General features: G+C 43.0%; 1 protein-coding gene across 9 annotated transcripts in view; it reads left to right on the forward strand.

Moving 5' to 3' along the window:
• Positions 1-19076, forward strand: part of pdlim5a (PDZ and LIM domain 5a) — a 128881-nt gene that overhangs the window by 92358 nt on the left and 17447 nt on the right. For 5 of the 9 annotated variants that reach the window (XM_055918699.1, XM_055918698.1, XM_055918701.1 and 2 more), the window contains 4 exons: positions 10089-10238; positions 14641-14931; positions 15698-15844; positions 18164-18241. The exons of 2 other annotated variants lie outside the window; for them this stretch is intronic. In XM_055918699.1, the coding sequence (XP_055774674.1) occupies positions 10089-10238; positions 14641-14931; positions 15698-15844; positions 18164-18241 (666 nt within the window). The remainder of the gene's footprint in view (positions 1-10088; positions 10239-14640; positions 14932-15697; positions 15845-18163; positions 18242-19076) is intronic. 2 more of the 9 variants (XM_055918702.1, XM_055918700.1) reach the window with 2 other exon arrangements.

Below are 19076 nucleotides of genomic sequence, written 5' to 3' on the forward strand. Positions count from 1 at the left end.
ACACACACACACACCACACACCACACACACTATTCCAAATGCCCAAATCCTGTTACAGTAACTCCTGCATGCTTAGTTGACCACCAAATTAGAGGGAGGAAGCCACTTGAGATTAACCTGGCGTAGCCGGAGCTACAGTAAACTGTTTCAATCTGGGAGGTCTGACTCTGGGCCTGTGCTTAGCATAGTTGTAGTGAATGTGACTCTGGGGTGGGCCTAGTGGCTGGCATCAACCCACAACAAGATGCAAATCTTGGGTGAGTTTTGCATTTTTCCTAATATTTGTTAAGGTTAGGATTGGGGAGGGGAAGCTGTTCCTAGATCTGTACCTAGGGAAAATGTCACCCTGCAGTGTGGACTGGCTGTAGTGGATTTGGTTTTCCCATGAGAGAACAGAGTTATAGATGAGGTCCTCCAAAATAATGTGTTTTCCAAATGTAACAATATTTACTACAGTATGTTCGACATACTACCTATCTGTGTGTGTGTGTGTGTGTGTTGCTTTCTGTGGTTTTCTTGTGAACATGACCGTGGTGCAGTCTGTGGTGTTTAGGTGATTATAGTGCTGTGGTCATGATTTGCGGTCGCCTTGCAGTTTGTCTTGGTATTCACGTGGATCTGGCAGTGCTTGATCATGCTGTGGTCATTAATGACCACTGTCTTTCCTTATAGAAGCATCTTCATGACTGGGGATGTGCATGGCTTCTTGATTCCGTCCCAAATGCCATCCTATTTCCTGTATAGTGCACTGCTTTTGACCAGGGCCTGTTGGTCTATTTGGAATGCTCACCCGTGTGTGATGTGATCATGCTTCCTGGATTGCTGTGACCAGCAACTCATTCCATTATCATCCATTTGTCCTTTATTCAGCTTTTCGATAACACATGAAGTGTTGTTCATGACGTATCCATAACAGTGTCTTTAGCGCATCATAAAGTGGCATCATGGCATAGCTTCTACAACTTGAGTTTATATTTCCATATATAGTTTTATTAAATTCTCGTTTTCTTTTCTCTTCCTCTTCTTGACTTTCTTCGTCACTCGCCCTCTCTCCTCACTCCTCTCTCCCTCTCTCATCACTCCTCTCTCTTCACTCCCTCTCTCCTCAACCATCTCTCCTCACTCCTCTCTCCCTCTCCTCACTCCCTCTCACTCCTCTCTCCCTCGCTCCTCTCCCTTTCCTCACTCCCTCTCTCCTCACTCCCTCTCCTCACTCCTCTCTCCTCACTCCCTCTCTCCTCTCTCCCCACTCCTCTCTCTCTCTCCTCTCTCCCCCTCTCCTCTCCTCACTCCCTCTCTCCTCAACCTTCTTTACTGTCTCCTCACTCACTCACTCTTCACTAACTCTCTCCCTCTCTCCTCACTCCTCTCCCTTTCCTCACTCCCTCTCTCCTCACTCCCTCTCCTCACCCCTCTCTCCCCACTCCCTCTCCTCTCCCTCTCTCCTCTCTCCCTCTCTCCTCACTCCCTCTCTCCTCACTCCTCTCTCCCCACTCCCTCTCCTCACTCCCTCTCCTCTCTCCCTCTCTCCTCACTCCCTCTCTCCTCAACCATCTCTCCTCACTCTGCTCTCCTTACTCCCTCTCTTCTCACTCACACTCTTCTCTCCCTCTCTCCTCACTCCCTTTCCTCACTCCCTCTCTCCTCACCCCTCTCTCCCCACTCCCTCTCCCTCTCTCCTCTCCTCTCTCCTCTCTCCCTCTCTCCTCACTCCCTCTCTCCTCAACCATCTCTCCTCACTCCGCTCTCCTTACTCCCTCTCTCCTCAACCATCTCTCCTCTCTCACTCTTCTCTCCCTCTCTCCTCACTCCTCTCTCCCTCTCCTCACTCCTCTCTCCTCTCCCTTTCCTCACTCCCTCTCTCCTCACTCCCTCTCCTCACCCCTCTCTCCTCACTCCCTCTCCCTCTCCTCTCTCCCTCTCTCCTCTCTCCCTCTCTCCTCACTCCCTCTCTCCCTCTCCTCTCTCTCCTCACTCCTTCCCGGGTGGGTGGCAGAGCGAAAAAGGTGAACACCCAGGTGATCGGACCGAAATACACCAAGCTGAGAGACTGGCATCACGGGGTGTCTGCACGCACACTCAACGTCCTTACTCTCCAATAGTGCCCTCTGTTTGTGTGAGTGTGTCACTGGTGTAGTAGACCCCCCCCCCCCCCCCCCCCCCCCCCCCCCCGCAAGGCAGGGGCCCCCCAAGCTTTTTGGGTTGGTGTCCCTCTGGAGATCGTGCCCCCCAGATACCGTATGAAGATTTTTTTGAATCACAGGAAATTAGATTTTTCTCTCAGCCTCATGGCAGAATGTGTAAAATAGCACCAGATGAACTATAAAACAGTTTTCTCTGTCCAATGTTTTTTTCTTTTTTTCTTAAAGAAAATAATGAATTTGGTTGGGGGAGGGGCTCTTGCTCAGACCTTGCGGGTTGCCGTGTGTGTGTGTGTGTGTGTGTGTGTGTGTGTGTGTGTGTGTGTGTGTGTGTGTGTGTGTGTGTGTGTGTGTGTGTGTGTGTGTGTGTGTGTGTGTGTGTGTGTGTGTGTGTGTGTGTGTGTGCGTGCGTATTAGCCTAGAGCACAACTGCCATCCCAAATGTCATCGACTGTTTCCCTACTAATTTTACTACCCAGTTTGGCTCACAATCTCACAGTATATTCCTCTATAGGAGATTCTTCCATAGTATATTTATCTATAGTATAATGGTCTGTAGTATATTTATCTATAGTATAATGGTCTGTAGTATATTTATCTATAGTATAATGGTCTGTAGTATATTTATCTATAGTATAATGGTTTATAGTATATTTATCTATAGTATAATGGTCTATAGTATATTTATATAGTATATTTATCTATAGTATAATGGTCTATAGTGTATTTTTATAGTATATTTATCTATAGTATAATGGTCTATAGTATATTTATCTATAGTATAATGGTCTATAGTATATGTATCTATAGTATAATGGTCTATAGTATATTTATCTATAGTATAATGGTCTATAGTATATGTATCTATAGTATAATGGTCTATAGTATATTTATCTATAGTATAATGGTCTGTAGTCTATTTATATATAGTATATTTATCTATAGTATAATGGTCTGTAGTATATTTATATAGTATATTTATCTATAGTATAATGGTCTATAGTATATTTATCTATAGTATAATGGTCTATAGTATATGTATCTATAGTATAATGGTCTATAGTATATTTATCTATAGTATAATGGTCTGTAGTATATTTATCTATAGTATAATGGTCTGTAGTGTATTTATCTATAGTATAATGGTCTATAGTATATGTATCTATAGTATAATGGTCTATAGTATATTTATCTATAGTATAATGGTCTGTAGTATATTTATCTATAGTATAATGGTCTGTAGTATATTTATCTATAGTATAATGGTCTGTAGTATATTTATCTATAGTATAATGGTCTGTGGTATATTTATCTATAGTATAATGGTCTGTGGTATATTTATCTATAGTATAATGGTCTATAGTATATTTATATAGTATATTTACCTATAGTATAATGGTCTATAGTATATTTATCTATAGTATAATGGTCTATAGTATATTTATCAATAGTATAATGGTCTGTAGTATATTTATCTATAGTATAATGGTCTGTAGTATATTTATCTATAGTATAATGGTCTGTAGTATATTTATCTATAGTATAATGGTCTGTAGTATATTTATCTATAGTATAATGGTCTGTAGTATATTTATCTATAGTATAATGGTCTGTAGTATATTTATCTATAGTATAATGGTCTGTAGTATATTTATCTATAGTATAATGGTCTGTAGTATATTTATCTATAGTATAATGGTCTGTAGTATATTTATATAGTATATTTATCTATAGTATAATGGTCTGTAGTATATTTATCGATAGTATAATGGTCTGTAGTATATTTATATAGTATATTTATCTATAGTATAATGGTCTATAGTATATTTATCTATAGTATAATGGTCTATAGTATATTTATCTATAGTATAATGGTCTGTAGTATATAGCTCTTCAGAGAGATGCAATATCTTAGTGTAACAGTTGGGTCATGTTTGAAACCTGATACAGTGTCTACTGATGGTTGATTGGTTGACTGTCTGATTGGTTGGTTGTACTATATCATGTGACCATTAAAAGTAGAAGTTGCTCCAGCCACGTGACACACAATATTACTGGGGATAAAACACAATAAAACAATAAGGGTTATTTCCATTGTGGTGTAGATTCCTCTGCTGCTGTGGTTAACAGAGTAATCAAACATATTAAGTACATACACTGAGGATACAAAACATTAGGAACAGCCGCAGAACAGCCTCAATTTTTTGGGGCATGGACTTTACAAGGCGTCGAAAGCAATCCACGAGGATGATGGCGCATGTTGACTACTATACTTCCCACAGTTGTGTCATGTTTGCTTGATGTCCTTTGGGTGGTGGACCATTGTTGATACACAGGAAACTCTTGAGTGTGAAAACCCCAGCAGCGTTGCAGTTCTTGACGCACTCAAACCGGTGCGCTTGGCACCTACTACCATAACCCATTCAAAGTGCACTTAAATATTTTGTCTTGCCCATTCAACCTCTGAATGGCACACATACACAATACATCTTTCAATTGTCACAAGGCTTAAAAATCCTTCTTTAACCTGTCTCCTCCCCTCTGAATAAGACAGCAGGGAACTGATCCTAGATCAGCACTCCTACTCTGGCATGTCCTGGAGAAGTGTTTTCTGTGAAAGGTATTCAGACACTCTTGGAAGACAAGTTTTTCTGGAGAAGAAAAGTTGTATTATTGTTAGAAACAGATGACTTTTGCTTGTATCATTTCATCCCTGGGATTGAGTTTTTATAACTTATAAGACCATGTATTGTGATGACAACTAAAATTATAGCAAGAGCCACATCATGCACCCACAGCAGAGAGAGAGAGAGAGAGAGAGAGAGAGAGAGAGAGAGAGAGAGAGAGAGAGAGAGAGAGAGAGAGAGAGAGAGAGAGAGAGAGAGAGAGAGAGAGAGAGAGAGAGAGAGAGAGAGAGAGAGAGAGAGAGAGAGAGAGAGACATGGTGCGCAATCTTCGGGAAACACTTGGCTTGTGAGCGCTACTTTCAGAACTACTGGCTAAAAAGTATACGAACGTACCGGAGAATCTCTTTAATACATTACATTATGTACAGGGTATATTAGCCTCAACTTCTGTTATGTGCTTGGAATGTGATGTCATCATGAGTTGTCATGATGTTTCAATAAAGTTACGAAGCCTTCGTTTCCCCCTTTCCCTGTCTCCCTTTCTATCTTCTTCTTCTTCTCCTTCTCTCGGACAATAGTTCTCCCATAATAGCTGAGACAAACGATGGCCCGGTCAGGCACAGTCACACTCATCCACTCTCTGACTGCTGACCTTTTCACCTTTGACCTTTCGACTCCTCACTGTCAGTGAGCTCCAAGACTATTGGGACAGTGACACATTTTGTTGTTGTTTTGGCTCTGTACTCCACACTTTGGATTGAAATGATACAATGATATGAGGTTAAAGTGCAGACTGTCATCTTTAATTTGAGGGTATTTTCATCCATATCGGGTGAACAGTTTAGAAATGACAGAAGTTTTTGTATATAGTTCCCCCATTTTAGGGGACCAAAAGTATTGGGACAAATTCACCAATATGTGTATTTAATAAAAAGTTTAGTATTTGGTCCCATATTCATAGCGCTAATGACTACATCAAGCTAGTGATTTCTACACATTTGTTGGATGCATTTGCTGTTTGTTATGGTTGTTTCAGATCATTTTGTCCCCAATACAAAGGAATAACAAAGGTGGTTAGCAATTTTGGGTATCTACAGTACCAGTCAAAGGTTTAGACACACCTACTCATTCCAGGGTTTTTCTTTATCATACTATTTTCTATATTGTAGAATAGTGAAGACATCAAAACTATGAAATAGCACATATGGAATCATGTAGTATCCAAAAAAGTGTTAAACATATAAAAATACATTTTATATTTGAGGTTCTTCAAAGTAGCCACCCTTTGACTTGATGACAGCTAAGTGAATCTCTTCACAACCCACACAAAAACATTTCTTCCCCATCAGGAGGCTGAAAAGATTTGGCATGGTCCCTAACACCGTACCCAAAACGTCCGCACATGTGCGCCATCGTGCGCAAATTGGTTTTGTCCCCCCCACACAAACGCGATCACGACACATAGGTTTAAATATCAAAACAAACTCTGAACCTATTATATTAGTTTGGGGACAGGTCAAAAAGCCTTAAACATTTATCGCCTACCAAACTACTTTTTTGCTCGCATTGAGGCAAATGGCACTGAAACATGCACGAGAGCACCAGCTGTTCCGGAAGACTGTGTGATGACACTCTCCGCAGCCGATGTGAGTAAGACCTTTAAACAGGTCAACATTCACAAGGCCGCATGGCCAGAGGGATTACCAGGACGTGTACTACGAGCATGCGCTGACCAACTGGCAAGTGTCTTCACTGACATTTTCAACCTCTCCCTGTCTGAGTCTGTAATACCGACATGTTTTAATCAGACCACCATAGTGCCTGTGCCCAAGAACACTAAGCTAACCTGCCTAAATGACTACCGACCCGTAGCACTCACTTCTGTAGCCATGAAGTGCTATGAAAGGCTGGTCATGGCTCACATCAACACCATTATCCCAGAAACCATAGACCCACTCTAATTTTCATACCACCACAACAGATCCACAGATGATCCAATCTCTATTGCACTCCACACTGCCCTTTCCCACCTGGACAAAAGGAACAGAGTGCCCTCAAAGCTCATCAGCTAAGGGCCCTGGGACTAAACACCTCCCTCTGCAACTGTATCCTGGATATCCTGATGGGCCGCTCCCAGGTGGTAAGGGTAGGTAACAACACATCCACCATGCTGATCCTCAACACAGGGGCCCCTCAGGGGTGCGTGCTCAGTCCCCTCCTGTACTCCTTGTTCACTCACGACTGCACGGCCAGGCACGACTCCAACACCATCATAACGTTTGCCGATGAGACAACCTATAGGGAGGAGGTCAGAGACCTGGCCGTGTGTTGCCAGGACAACAACCTCTCCCTCAACGTGATCAAGACAAAGGAGATGATTGTGGACTACAGGAAAAAGAGGACCGAGTACACCCCCTTCTCATCGATGGTGCTGCAGTGGAGCAGGTTGAGAGCTTTAAGTTCCTTGGTGTCCACATCACCAACAAACTAACATTTTCCAAGCACACCAAGACAGTTGTGAAGAGGGAACGACAAAACCTATTCCCCCTCAGGAGACTGAAAATGTTTGGCATGGGTCCGCAGATCCTCAAAAGGTTCTACAGCTGCACCATCAAGAGCATACCGACCGCAAGGCACTACAGAGGGTAGTGCAAACAGCCCAGTACATCACTGGGGCCAAGCTCCCTGCCATCCAGGACCTGTATACCAGGCGATGTCAGAGGAAGGCCCTAAAAATTGTCAAAGACTCCAGCCACCCTGGAGTCATAGGCTGTTCTCTCTGCTACCGCACGGCAAGCGGTACCAGAGCACCAAGTCTAGGTCCAAGAGGCTTCTAAACAGCTTCTACCCCCAAGCCATAAGATTCCTGAACAGCTAATCAAATGGCTTCCCAGACTATTTGCATTGCCCCCCCACTTTGCACCGTGCTACTCTCTGTTGTTATCATCTATGCATAGTCACTTTAATAACTCTACCCACATGTACATATTACCTCAACTAACTAACTGGTGCCCCCGCACATTGACTCTGTACCGGTACCCCCCTGTATATAGTGTTGCTATTGTTATTTTACAGCTGCTCTTTAATTACTTGTTAATTGTATTTCTTATTCTTATCCGTATTTATTATTTTATTTTTAACCACATTGTTGGTTAGGGGCTCGCAAGTAAGCATTTCACTGTAAGGCCTGTTGTATTCGGTGCATGTGACTAATACAATTTGATTTGAATTTAGCTGGCTATTTGCAGTTGCTAGCTAATTTTTCCTATTTAGCTAGCTTGCTGTTGCTAGCTTGCTCTTACTAGATAATCTGTCCTGGGATATAAACGTTGAGTTGTTATTTTACCTAAAATGCACCTGGTCCTCTACTCCAACAATTAATCCACACATAAAACGGTCAACAGAATCGTTTCTAGTCATCTCTCCTCCTTCCAGGCTTTTTCTTCTTTGGACGTTATATGGCAATTGGCATCTAACTTTCATTAATCTTTCAATCACCCACGTGGGTATAACCAATGAGGAGATGGCACGTGGGTATCTGCTTCTATAATCCAATGAGGAGATGGGAGAGGCAGGACTTGCCCCGCGTTCAGCGTCACAAATAGAACTGACTTCTATTTTAGCGCTTGGCAACGCAGACGCTCGTTCGCGACGCAAGCAGTGTGAGTGCAATAATTGAATAACATGTATGTTTACATTTATTTTGCAACGCGAGAGATGTGATCAGCATGTAAGGATCCTGAACACGTTCTACAGCTGCACCTGTAACAGCTCTCATTAGGCTCATCGACACAGGACACAGTGCTGTTCTCTTTCATAGTTTATTCTGCAGACATACACACAACACAATGTGTAAACTTCAGAGCAACTGCAAATCCGTCATGAAATCTGAGTGACATGAAATAAAAATAAATGTACACTTCACGAGGTGACTAACCTCATTAGCAAGGAAAGTACAGGACAGACGCTAGCTAGCCTTTAGCGTACAGCAACGTGCTAACTTTGTAAATGTCCATTAAGTTGTAAATACAGGACACAATTCTGTAACACTATCACATAACATGTCCACATCGATAGGGATTACAAAACAATATAGTTTTCAGCCTAACATACATCAGATATCTTTTTAAAAGTGAAAACACTGGGTGCAGCATGGAGCACGATACATACCTCCATCAAAGTTTAGCAACTCTTTGGCTGGATGCTGCGTGATCATGGAGATGCAGTTACACAAACAATACAGCAGGTGTCGCCACAACTGTTCATACATATACATAACCTGGCTGCTTAATTATGACAAAACTCACACAACTTAAGGATATCTATTTCAACCCTGTTACACACCATTGAGAGCATCTTGACTGGCTGCATTACCGCTTGGTACGGAAACTGCAATGCACCCGACCGCAAGTCGCTACAGGGGGTAGTGCATACCACCCAGTACATCACTGGGGTCGAGCTCCCATCCAGGACCTCTATACCAGGCGGTGTCAGAGGAAGGCACAAAAGATTGTCAAAGACTCCAGCCACCCAAGCCATAGACTGTTCCCTCTGTTATAGCACGACACCAGTGCACCAACAGGACCCTGAACAACTTCTACCCCCAAGCCATGACTGCTAAACAAGAGTGCTAAATGGCTAATCAAATGGTTACCCGGACTACCTGCATTTACCCTTTTTTAACTCTCCGGCACTGATTCTATGCACACACACTGGACTAACACACTTACACTGACACCCCAACACACACATAGACATACACACACACAACATACGTCCACAGACACACACATAACATGTGCGCACATGTATACTGATGCCGCACACACACTTTCTCACACATACGCTGCTGTTACAGCTCAGTCTATCATCTATCCTGTTGCCTAGTTACTCTACCCCTACGTACAGTACATGATTCCATATGTGTTATTTCATAGTGCTGATGTCTGCGCTATTATTCTACAATGTAGGAAATAGTACAAATAAAGAAAACCTTTGAATGAGTAGGTGTGTCCATACTTTTGACTGGTGCTATATGTATATTTTTGTATCTTTATTTTTAACTCTGCGTTGTTGGAAAAGGACCCACAATTAAGCATTTCACTGTTAGTCTACACCTGTTGTTTACAAAACACATGACAAATAAAATTTGATTTGATGATTATATATTATATATATATATATATATATATATATATATATATATATATATATATATATATATATATATATTATTATATATGCAATGGTGAAGCACAAACGTTATGGTCAGGGTATGTGGCTCTATCATGTTCCACATGTTCCTTTTTCATTCCTCTAGCAGTTCCCTTTTGACACCGCTAGAGGGCGATGGTGACCTAGGAGAGATTCAAGCCATTGGGTGGGATTGGGAAGCTAGTGATGTCCATCACAATGACTTCTCCTCTACTACAGACCATATACATACGGCTCCTCTCTCACCTATGCACAGGTACAACAAAGCAAAACTAATTATTGTGAAATTGATCATAAAAAGCCCTCAGTCAGCAAGCACCATTCATTATTTTCCTCCCATTGGAAGGTTGACCAGGTGAGGTCAGAACAGCAGAAACATGTGATTGGTTTAGCCTTGGTCCAGGGCTTTAGTGAGACTTTCTCAATAAACATTGATGCAGGGCATTAGTAGAGGAATGTACGTTAAGGCCTTGGACCACAGCTCTAGAAAACACTGGGGTTAAAGTATCAACCCCTTGTAACAAAATTACAGTTTAGAACCGGTGTCTACCCCGGGTAAACACTGCAGAGACATAGTGCATCTCAGATTAGTCGTGTGCTGATATAGGATCAGTTTGGCTTTTTAGATAATAATGCAGAGACATAATACATCTCAGATTAGTAATGTGTGCTGATCTAGGATCAGTTTGGCCTTTTAGATAATAATGAAGGACCTCAGCTACCCGAGCCACTGCCTGTTCACCTCGCTACCATCTAGTTGGAAGAGACCGTACAGGTGCATCAACGCTGGGACAGAGAGACTGACAAAACAGCTTCTATCTCCAGGCCATCAGACTGTTAAACAGTCACCACTAGCCAGCCTCCGCCCAGTACCCTGCCCTGAACCTTAGTCACTGTTACTAGCCTCCCCCAGTACCCTGCCCTGAACCTTAGTCACTGTTACTAGCCGGCTACCACCCGGTACTCTACCCTGCACCTTAGAGACTGCTGCCCTATGTACATAGAGTCATTGAACACTGGTCACTTTAATAATGGAACACTGGTCACTTTAATAATGTTTACATACTGTTTTACCCACTTCATATGTATATACTGTATTCTAGTCATGGCTTATCCAATATAACTACTGCTGTACACACCTTTTATATTCATATACTGTCCATACTGTCTATACACACCATTATATACATATATATATAAATATATACACTGAGTGTACAAAACATTAGGAACATTGTCCTAATATTGAGTTGCACCCCTTTTTGCCTCAATTCGTCAGGGCATGGATTCTACAAGGTGTCGAAAGCGTTCCACAGGGATGCTGGTCCATATTGACTCCAATACTTCCCACAGTGTGTCAAGTTGGCTGGATGTCGTGAAAAACCCAGCAGCGTTGCAGTTCTTGACACTCAACTGGCATGCCTGGCACCTACTACCATACCCCGTTCAGAGGCACTTTAATCTTTTGTCTTCAAATAAAAAAAAATATGGTTGCATATACATACAGGAAAGTATACCCCTTTACTTTTTCCCACATTTTGTTACGTTATATTAAAATGGATTAAATAAATGTTTTTCCTCATCAATCTACACACAATACCACATAATGACAAAGCAAAAACAGATTTTTAGAAATGTTTGCAAATGTATAAAAAAAATTAAAACAGAAATACCTTATTTACATAAGTATTCAGACCCTTTGCTATGAGATTCAAAATTGAGCTCAGGTGCATCCTGTTTCCATTGATCATCCTTGAGATGTATCTACAGCTTGATTGGACCCCACATGTGATAAATTCAATTGATTGGACATGATTTGGAAAGGCACCTGTCTATATAAGGTCCCACAGTTGACAGTTGATGTCAGAGTAAAAACCAATCCATGAGATTGAAGGAATTGTTTGTAGAGCTCAGAGACAGGGTTGTGTCGAGGCACAGATCTCGGGAAGGGTACAAAAACATTTATTCAGCATTGAAGGTCCCCAAGAACACAGTGGCCTCCATCATTCTTAAATGGAAGAAGTTTGGAACCACCAAGACTCTTCCTAGTGCTGGCCGCCCGGCCAAACTGAGCAATCAGGGAAAAGGGCCTTGGTCAGGGCGGTGACCTAGAACCTGATGGTCACTCTGATAGAGGTCCAGAGTTCCTCTGTGGAGATGGGAGAACGTTCCAGAAGGACAATCATTACATTTACATTTACATTTAAGTCATTTAGCAAACGCTCTTATCCAGAGCGACTTACAAATTGGTGCATTCACCTTATGATATCCAGTGGAACAACCACTTTACAATAGTGCATCTAAATCATCTCTGCAGCACTCCATCATTCAGGCCTTTATGGTAGAGTGGCCAGACGGAAGCCACTCCTCAGGAAAAGGCACATGACAGCCCGCTTGCCATTTGCCAAAAGGCACCTAAAGACTCTCAGACCACGAGAAACAAGATTCTCTGGTCTGATGAAACCAAGATTGAACTCTGTGGCCTGAATGCCAATCATCACATCTGGAGGAAACCTGGCACCATCCCTATGGTGAAGCATGGTGGTGGCAGCATCATGTTGTGGGGATGTTTTTCAGCGGCAGGGACTGCGAGACTAGTTAGGATCGAGGGAAAGATGAACGGATCAAAGTACAGAGAGATCCTTGATGAAAACCTGCTCCAGAGCGCTCAGGACCTCAGACTGGGGCAAAGGTTCAACTTCCAACAGGACAACGAACCTAAGCACACAGCCAAGACAATGTAGAAGTGGCTTCGAGACAAGTCTCTGAATGTCCTAGAGTGGCCCAGCCAGAGCCTGGACTTGAAACCGATCGAACATCTCTGGAGAGACCTGAAAATAGCTGTGTCGCAACGTTTCCCATCCAACCTGACAGAGCTTGAGAGGATCTGCAGAGAAGAATGGGAGAAACTCCCCAAATACAGGTGTGCCAAGCTTGTATGGTTATACCAAAGAAAACTGTAATCGCTGCCAAAGGTGCTTCAACAAAGTAACGTAACAAAATGTGGAAAAAGTCAAGGGGTCAGATGTCATTGCAAAGCTGATTCGTAGCCAAGAACAGGGTGTCCAGGTCTGTCAGCGCCATCTTGTCAATCATCCTCTGGATAGCACACATATACAATCCATGTCTCAATTGTCTCAAGGCTTAAAAATCCTTCTTTAATAACTTCTTCAAGATCGGTGGGTCCCCTGCATGACATTGAGTTAACGTAGGCTAATGCGATTAGCATGAGGTTGTAAGTAACAAGAAAATTTCCCAATACATATCTGTTATTGTCAGAAAGCTTAAATTATTGTTAATCTAACTGCACTGTCCAATTTATAGTAGCTTTTGCAGTGAAATAATAACATGCGTTGTTTGAGGAGAGTGCACAGTTTTGAACATGAAAAGTTATTAATAAACCAATTAGGCACATTTAGGCAGTCTTGATACAACATTTTGAACAGAAATGCATTGGTTCATTGGATCAGTCTAAAACGTTGTACATACACTGCTGTCATCTAGTTGCCAAAATCTAAATTGCAGCTGGGCTGGAGTAATAAATGAAGAATGATTGTTTTTTTCTTTGTATTATCTTTTACCAAATCTATTGTGTTATATTCTCCTACATTCCATTCACATTTCCAGAAACTTCAAAGTGTTTCCTTTCAAATGGTACCAAGAATATGCATATCCTTGCTTCAGGGCCTGAGTTACAGGCAGTTAGATTTGGGTATGTCATTTTAGGTGAAAATTGAAAAAACGGGTCCTCTCCTTCATCAACATTGATTGAAGTGGATTTAACAGGTGACATCAATAAGGGATCATAGCTTTCACCTGGATTCACCTGGTCAGTCTATGTCATGGAAAGAGCAGGTGTTCCTAATGTTTTGTACAGTAAGTGTATCTATATTTATACGGACTCTGACATTGCTCGTTCTGATATTCTTATTTTTAAAAATTTACTGTTTGGATTGTGTATTGTTCTGTATCACTAGGTATTATTACTGCACTGTTGAAGCTAGAAACATACGCATTTCACTGCACCTGCGATAACATCTGCAACCCTGTGTATCCGACTAATAAACATCGATTTGATTTGAATAAGATCGGATGGGGAGACCTAATTCTAGATCAGGCCTGCTACACTGATCCTAGATCAGGACTGTTACACTGATCCTAGATCAGCCCTTCAACTCTAATTCTAGATCAGCCTTGCTACACTGATCCTAGATCAGCATCGCTACACTGATCCTAGATCAGCACTGCTACACTGATCCTAGATCAGCACTGCTACACTGATCCTATATCAACCCTGCTACACTGATCCTAGATCAGCACTGCTACACTGATCCTAGATCAGCACCGCTACACTGATCCTAGATCAGCACTGCTACACTGATCCTAGATCAGCCCTTCAACTCTAATCCTAGATCAACCCTGCTACACTGATCCTAGATCAGCACCGCTACACTGATCCTAGGTCAGCCCTCTTACTCTAAGACTCTTGATACACACAAGGATGATATGAGCACACACTCCAGAGGATCTTCTCATTATGTGCCTACAGTATAATGCACTTGTTTCTCTGGACAAGTGGCTCTATATACAGTAGGAAAGAAACCCTTCATTGACAGTATGATTATCCATCCATCCTCTTATCTCTGTGTCCCTCCCAGCCCCTCTGCAGTACAGCCACTGACACATCTTTCTCCTGTGTCTGCAGTACAGCCACTACTCTCCCCAAAGCCAGTGAGGTACGGGAATCATACCAATCTACTCTGTCCCAGTGTCCTTATCAGTGTAAAGTCTGCTGCCCCTTTTCCTCTGTTCTATGGGTGCAGGCGAGAGCTCCTGTTGAACCCACTGGAGTTCCTCCCTCGAGGTGGTCCCTGCGCAGCGGCCCTCACCCCTAGTGCACCGACTCTGGCTATACGGTCCCATTCTACTGTTATTGGTTTACAGGCCAGGTAAAGCTCAGTGCTGTATGTGCGTGTGTGCGTGTGCGTGCGTGCGTGCGTGCGTGCGTGCGTGGGTGCGTGTGTGTCTGTGTGTGTGTGTGCGCGAGCAAGAGTGTAAAGGTTGCTAACCTGAGGTTTAGTGATCATAGTAGATGCATTCAATTTAGGATGTATTCTTGATTGATTTTAGTAATTGTAAATGTGGATCTGCATTCATCACTGAATTCATCAGTCCTAGCTGTTCCCTTCACCCTGTCGGTCCCACCTTCTTATGCCCTCCTCCTGTCCCCTTGTCTTCCTGTTTTACTGTCCTGTCCTCTTTTGTCCTGTCCTCTCCTCTCCTGTCCTGTCCTCTCCTCTTCTGTCCTGTCCGCTCCTCTTCTGTCCTCTCCTCTCCTGTCCTCTCCTTTCCTGTCTTATCTTATTATGTCTTCCTATCCTGCCCTCTCCTCTTCTGTCCTGTCCTATCCTGCCCTCTCCTCTTCTGTCCTCTCCTATCCTGTCCTGTCTTATATTATTATGTCTTCCTGTCCTCTTCTCTACTCTTCTGTCCTCCCCTCTCCTCTTCTGTCCTCCCCTCTCCTCTTCTGTCCTGTCCTCTCCTCTTCTGTCCTGTCCTGTCCTCTCCTCTTCTTTCCTCTCCTGTCCTGTCTTACCTTATTATGTCATCCTGTCCTGTCCTGTCCTCTTCTGTCCTCTCCTCTTCTGTCCTTTCCTTTCCTCTCCTCTCCTGTCCTGTCAACCCCTTGTGTTTCCATGACTACCTCGTTAAAAGAACCCCGCACAGGTCACCTGAGGGGACGGTCTCTCAGTCCCTATTGGATGCCTTGCTCATTACGCCTATCACCACCCTCCCGCCCCTCCGTCTGAGGAAGAAGAAGCGTCGGAGTGTTAGTGCCTTACACCTGCCCAACAACAAGAGGTAGAGGGTGACATCATCGTGTGATGTAATGTATGGCGATCACTCACTCTACCCTGTAGACTGAAGACCTGTTGACATGAACCATTAACGATGACTGATTACTTATGTCACAATTTCCCCATGACGGCATGTTATAGCGTGGGTCACTAACTAACAACCGTATCTAACAAAACAAAAAAATACATAACGAAAGGCAGCTAGAGAGAACACTGCTCTTTCCCTCGACTCCATATCGACCTTGTTAGATCAGAAGAGCACGAATAGATATTAGCAATATGGTGGAAATTCCATCCAGTCTTTAAGAAGAGGTCTAGTCAAGGTCAAATTAAAGATCAAATCAAGCGCCATATGACCCCTTTTGAAAACCTTTCAGACCTACAGGAGCGCCTACAGATGAGGGGTTAAGGGTTAATTTGGAATTGATTGAGAGTCTTCGGCTATTCCCAAATGGCACCCTATTCCCTATTTAATATACTATTTAAAGTGTACTAAGTAGTGCACCCTTGCATAGTACACTTTAAATAGTGTACGAAATAGGGATTAGTGTGCTTTTGGGAATAGCCTACTTAGTGTCAACAAAGAGCCGTCTATGGGAGTTGAACTGTAAAGCCACCGCCTCTGAAATGCAGCTCGCTAGCCGCTTGACAACAGCCGAGTTCCCTCAGCACGCTGCAAATGGCGACAGTCGTGTTGTGTCTCTGAGAAGACCTTGCGGACAAGCTATGATCCCGCCCAAACAATTTGGCATGAGATGCATTTTGGCTGAGTTCAAACGTGACAGTAGGCATACAGAAGTGTTTAGAACAAGTGTGGCAGTATGTGAGATCTGACATTTGTCCAGGAAATAGCCACGCTCATACATGTCCATCTGTGTGTGTGTGTGTATATACTGCTTGTGTGTGGGTATACTGTATACTGTATGTGTGTGTGTGTGTGTGTGTGTGTGTGTGTGTGTGTGTGTGTGTGTGTGTGTGTGTGTGTGTGTGTGTGTGTGTGTGTGTGTGTGTGTGCGTGTGTGTGTGTGTGTGTGGGGGGGGTATACTGTGTGTGTGTGTGTCTGTGTGTGGGTGTGGGTGTATGTGTGGGAGGGTATTGTGTGTGTGTGTGTGTGTGTGTGTCGGTGTGTGTCGGTGTGTGTCGGTGTATGCAGGGGGGTATCAGGAGAAGCAGTTGGACATCTGACAGCTTTGTTATTAGAATGACAGTCCTGTGTAGTTGGCATGTGTTTATGAGATACATTGATCACCTCTTGTTGGTAACTACTTAGATATTTGAAATGTGTTGCTCAGATAATATTTCTCATGTAACGAACTTGGCACAAGCCGGCTTGTCCAATTACAAAGTGTTCTTTTGACATACATGTGCAGTGCCCACTGTCTCCACTGCTGTTAACGATGTGACACCAAACTAAACAGGGGAAAGGGGAGAGCTTCGTAACCTCCCTTCAAAGCTTGAAATGTCTCCACTGGTGCTATCAAGTTGGTAGTTCTTCTATACCGTTACTGGCTGAGACGTTGTCAAGCGGTCACTTGTGGATGCGAGGATCTGAGATTCAGTAATGATTTACGAGGAAAGAAGCTACACAGTTAAGCACAGTGACACACATTTGTTGGACTAGCTAACCATGGTGAATAACCATAAACTAACCCACTGTAGGTAACCATGGTGAATAACCATAAACTAACCCACTGTAGGTAACCATGGTGAATAACCATAAACTAACCCACTGTAGGTAACCATGGTGAATAACCATAAACTAACCCACTGTAGGTAACCATGGTGAATAACCATAATGTAACCCACTGTAGGTAACCATGGTGAATAACCATAAACTAACCCACTGTAGGTAACCATGGTGAATAACCATAAACTAACCCACTAGCTAACCATGGTGAATAACCATAAACTAACCCACTGTAGGTAACCATGGTGAATAACCATAATGTAACCCACTAGGTAACCATGGTGAATAACCATAATGTAACCCACTAGGTAACCATGGTGAATAAACATAAACTAACCCACTGTAGGTAACCATGGTGAATAACCATAAACTAACCCACTAGCTAATCATGGTGAATAACCATAAACTAACCCACTGTAGGGAACCATGGTGAATAACCATAAACTAACCCACTTTAGGTAACCATGGTGAATAACCATAAACTAACCCACTGTAGGTAACCATGGTGAATAACCATAATTTAACCCACTGTGGTGTGCATCCTATTCTGTCATCACTGTTTCACCCCTCATCTTCCTTTTAATTCCTCTGTTTCTCTCTTTCATTCCTCATCCTCCTTTCCTTCTCTGTCCAAGAGTCTCCTGGCACCAATCAGTCACTGATCTGGGTGACCCCAACCTCTCCTCTCCTGTCAATGCTGTCTATATCTTTAGGTAAACAAGGAATTGAATTGTGTATGAATATAACAATGTTAATGTGTGTACGCGCTAGTATGTGTGTGTTACAGTATTTTCTCTGTGAATCCTCTCCTTCTACACAGAAGTGCACATTAGACATCATGTGAACAATGAGGGAGACATTGTGTGGTTCAGGCCAAGGATGCAAAAAGGTCCAAGCACTACAGTACCTTCGGGGTGAAGTTTTCCCCTTAGGTACAGATCTACAATCAGAGATCATTGTGGACTATATTTTGCATGGGTCCTCAGATACCTCAAAAAGTTCTACAGCTGCACCATCGAGAGCATCCTGACTGTTTGCATCACTGCCTGGTATGGAAACTGCTCGGCCTCCGACCGCAAGGCGCTACAGAGGGTAGTGGGTACGGCCCAGTACATCACTGGGGCCAAGCTTCCTGCTATCCAGGACCTCTATACCAGGAGGTGTCAGAAGAAGGCCCTAAAAATTTTCAAAGACTCCAGCCACCCTAGTCATAGACTGTTATCTCTGCTACTGCATAGCACGCGGTACCAGAGCGCCAAGTCCAGGTCCAAAAGAGTTCTTAGCTTCTACCCCCAAGCCATAAGTCTCCTGAACAGCTAATCAAATGGATACCCAGACTATTTGCGTTGCCCCTCCGCCCTCTTTTACTCTTCTGCTACTCTCTGTTTATTATCTATGCATAGTCACTTTACCCTTACCTACATGTACATATTACCACAACTAACCGGTGCCCCCGCACTTTGACTCTGTACAGGTACACCCTGTATATAGCCTCCACATTGACTCTGTACCGGTACCCCCTGTATATAGCCTCCACGTTGACTCTGT

This window comes from Salvelinus fontinalis, chromosome 4 (genome assembly GCF_029448725.1).
Source record: "Salvelinus fontinalis isolate EN_2023a chromosome 4, ASM2944872v1, whole genome shotgun sequence".
NCBI classification, from domain to species: domain Eukaryota; kingdom Metazoa; phylum Chordata; class Actinopteri; order Salmoniformes; family Salmonidae; genus Salvelinus; species Salvelinus fontinalis.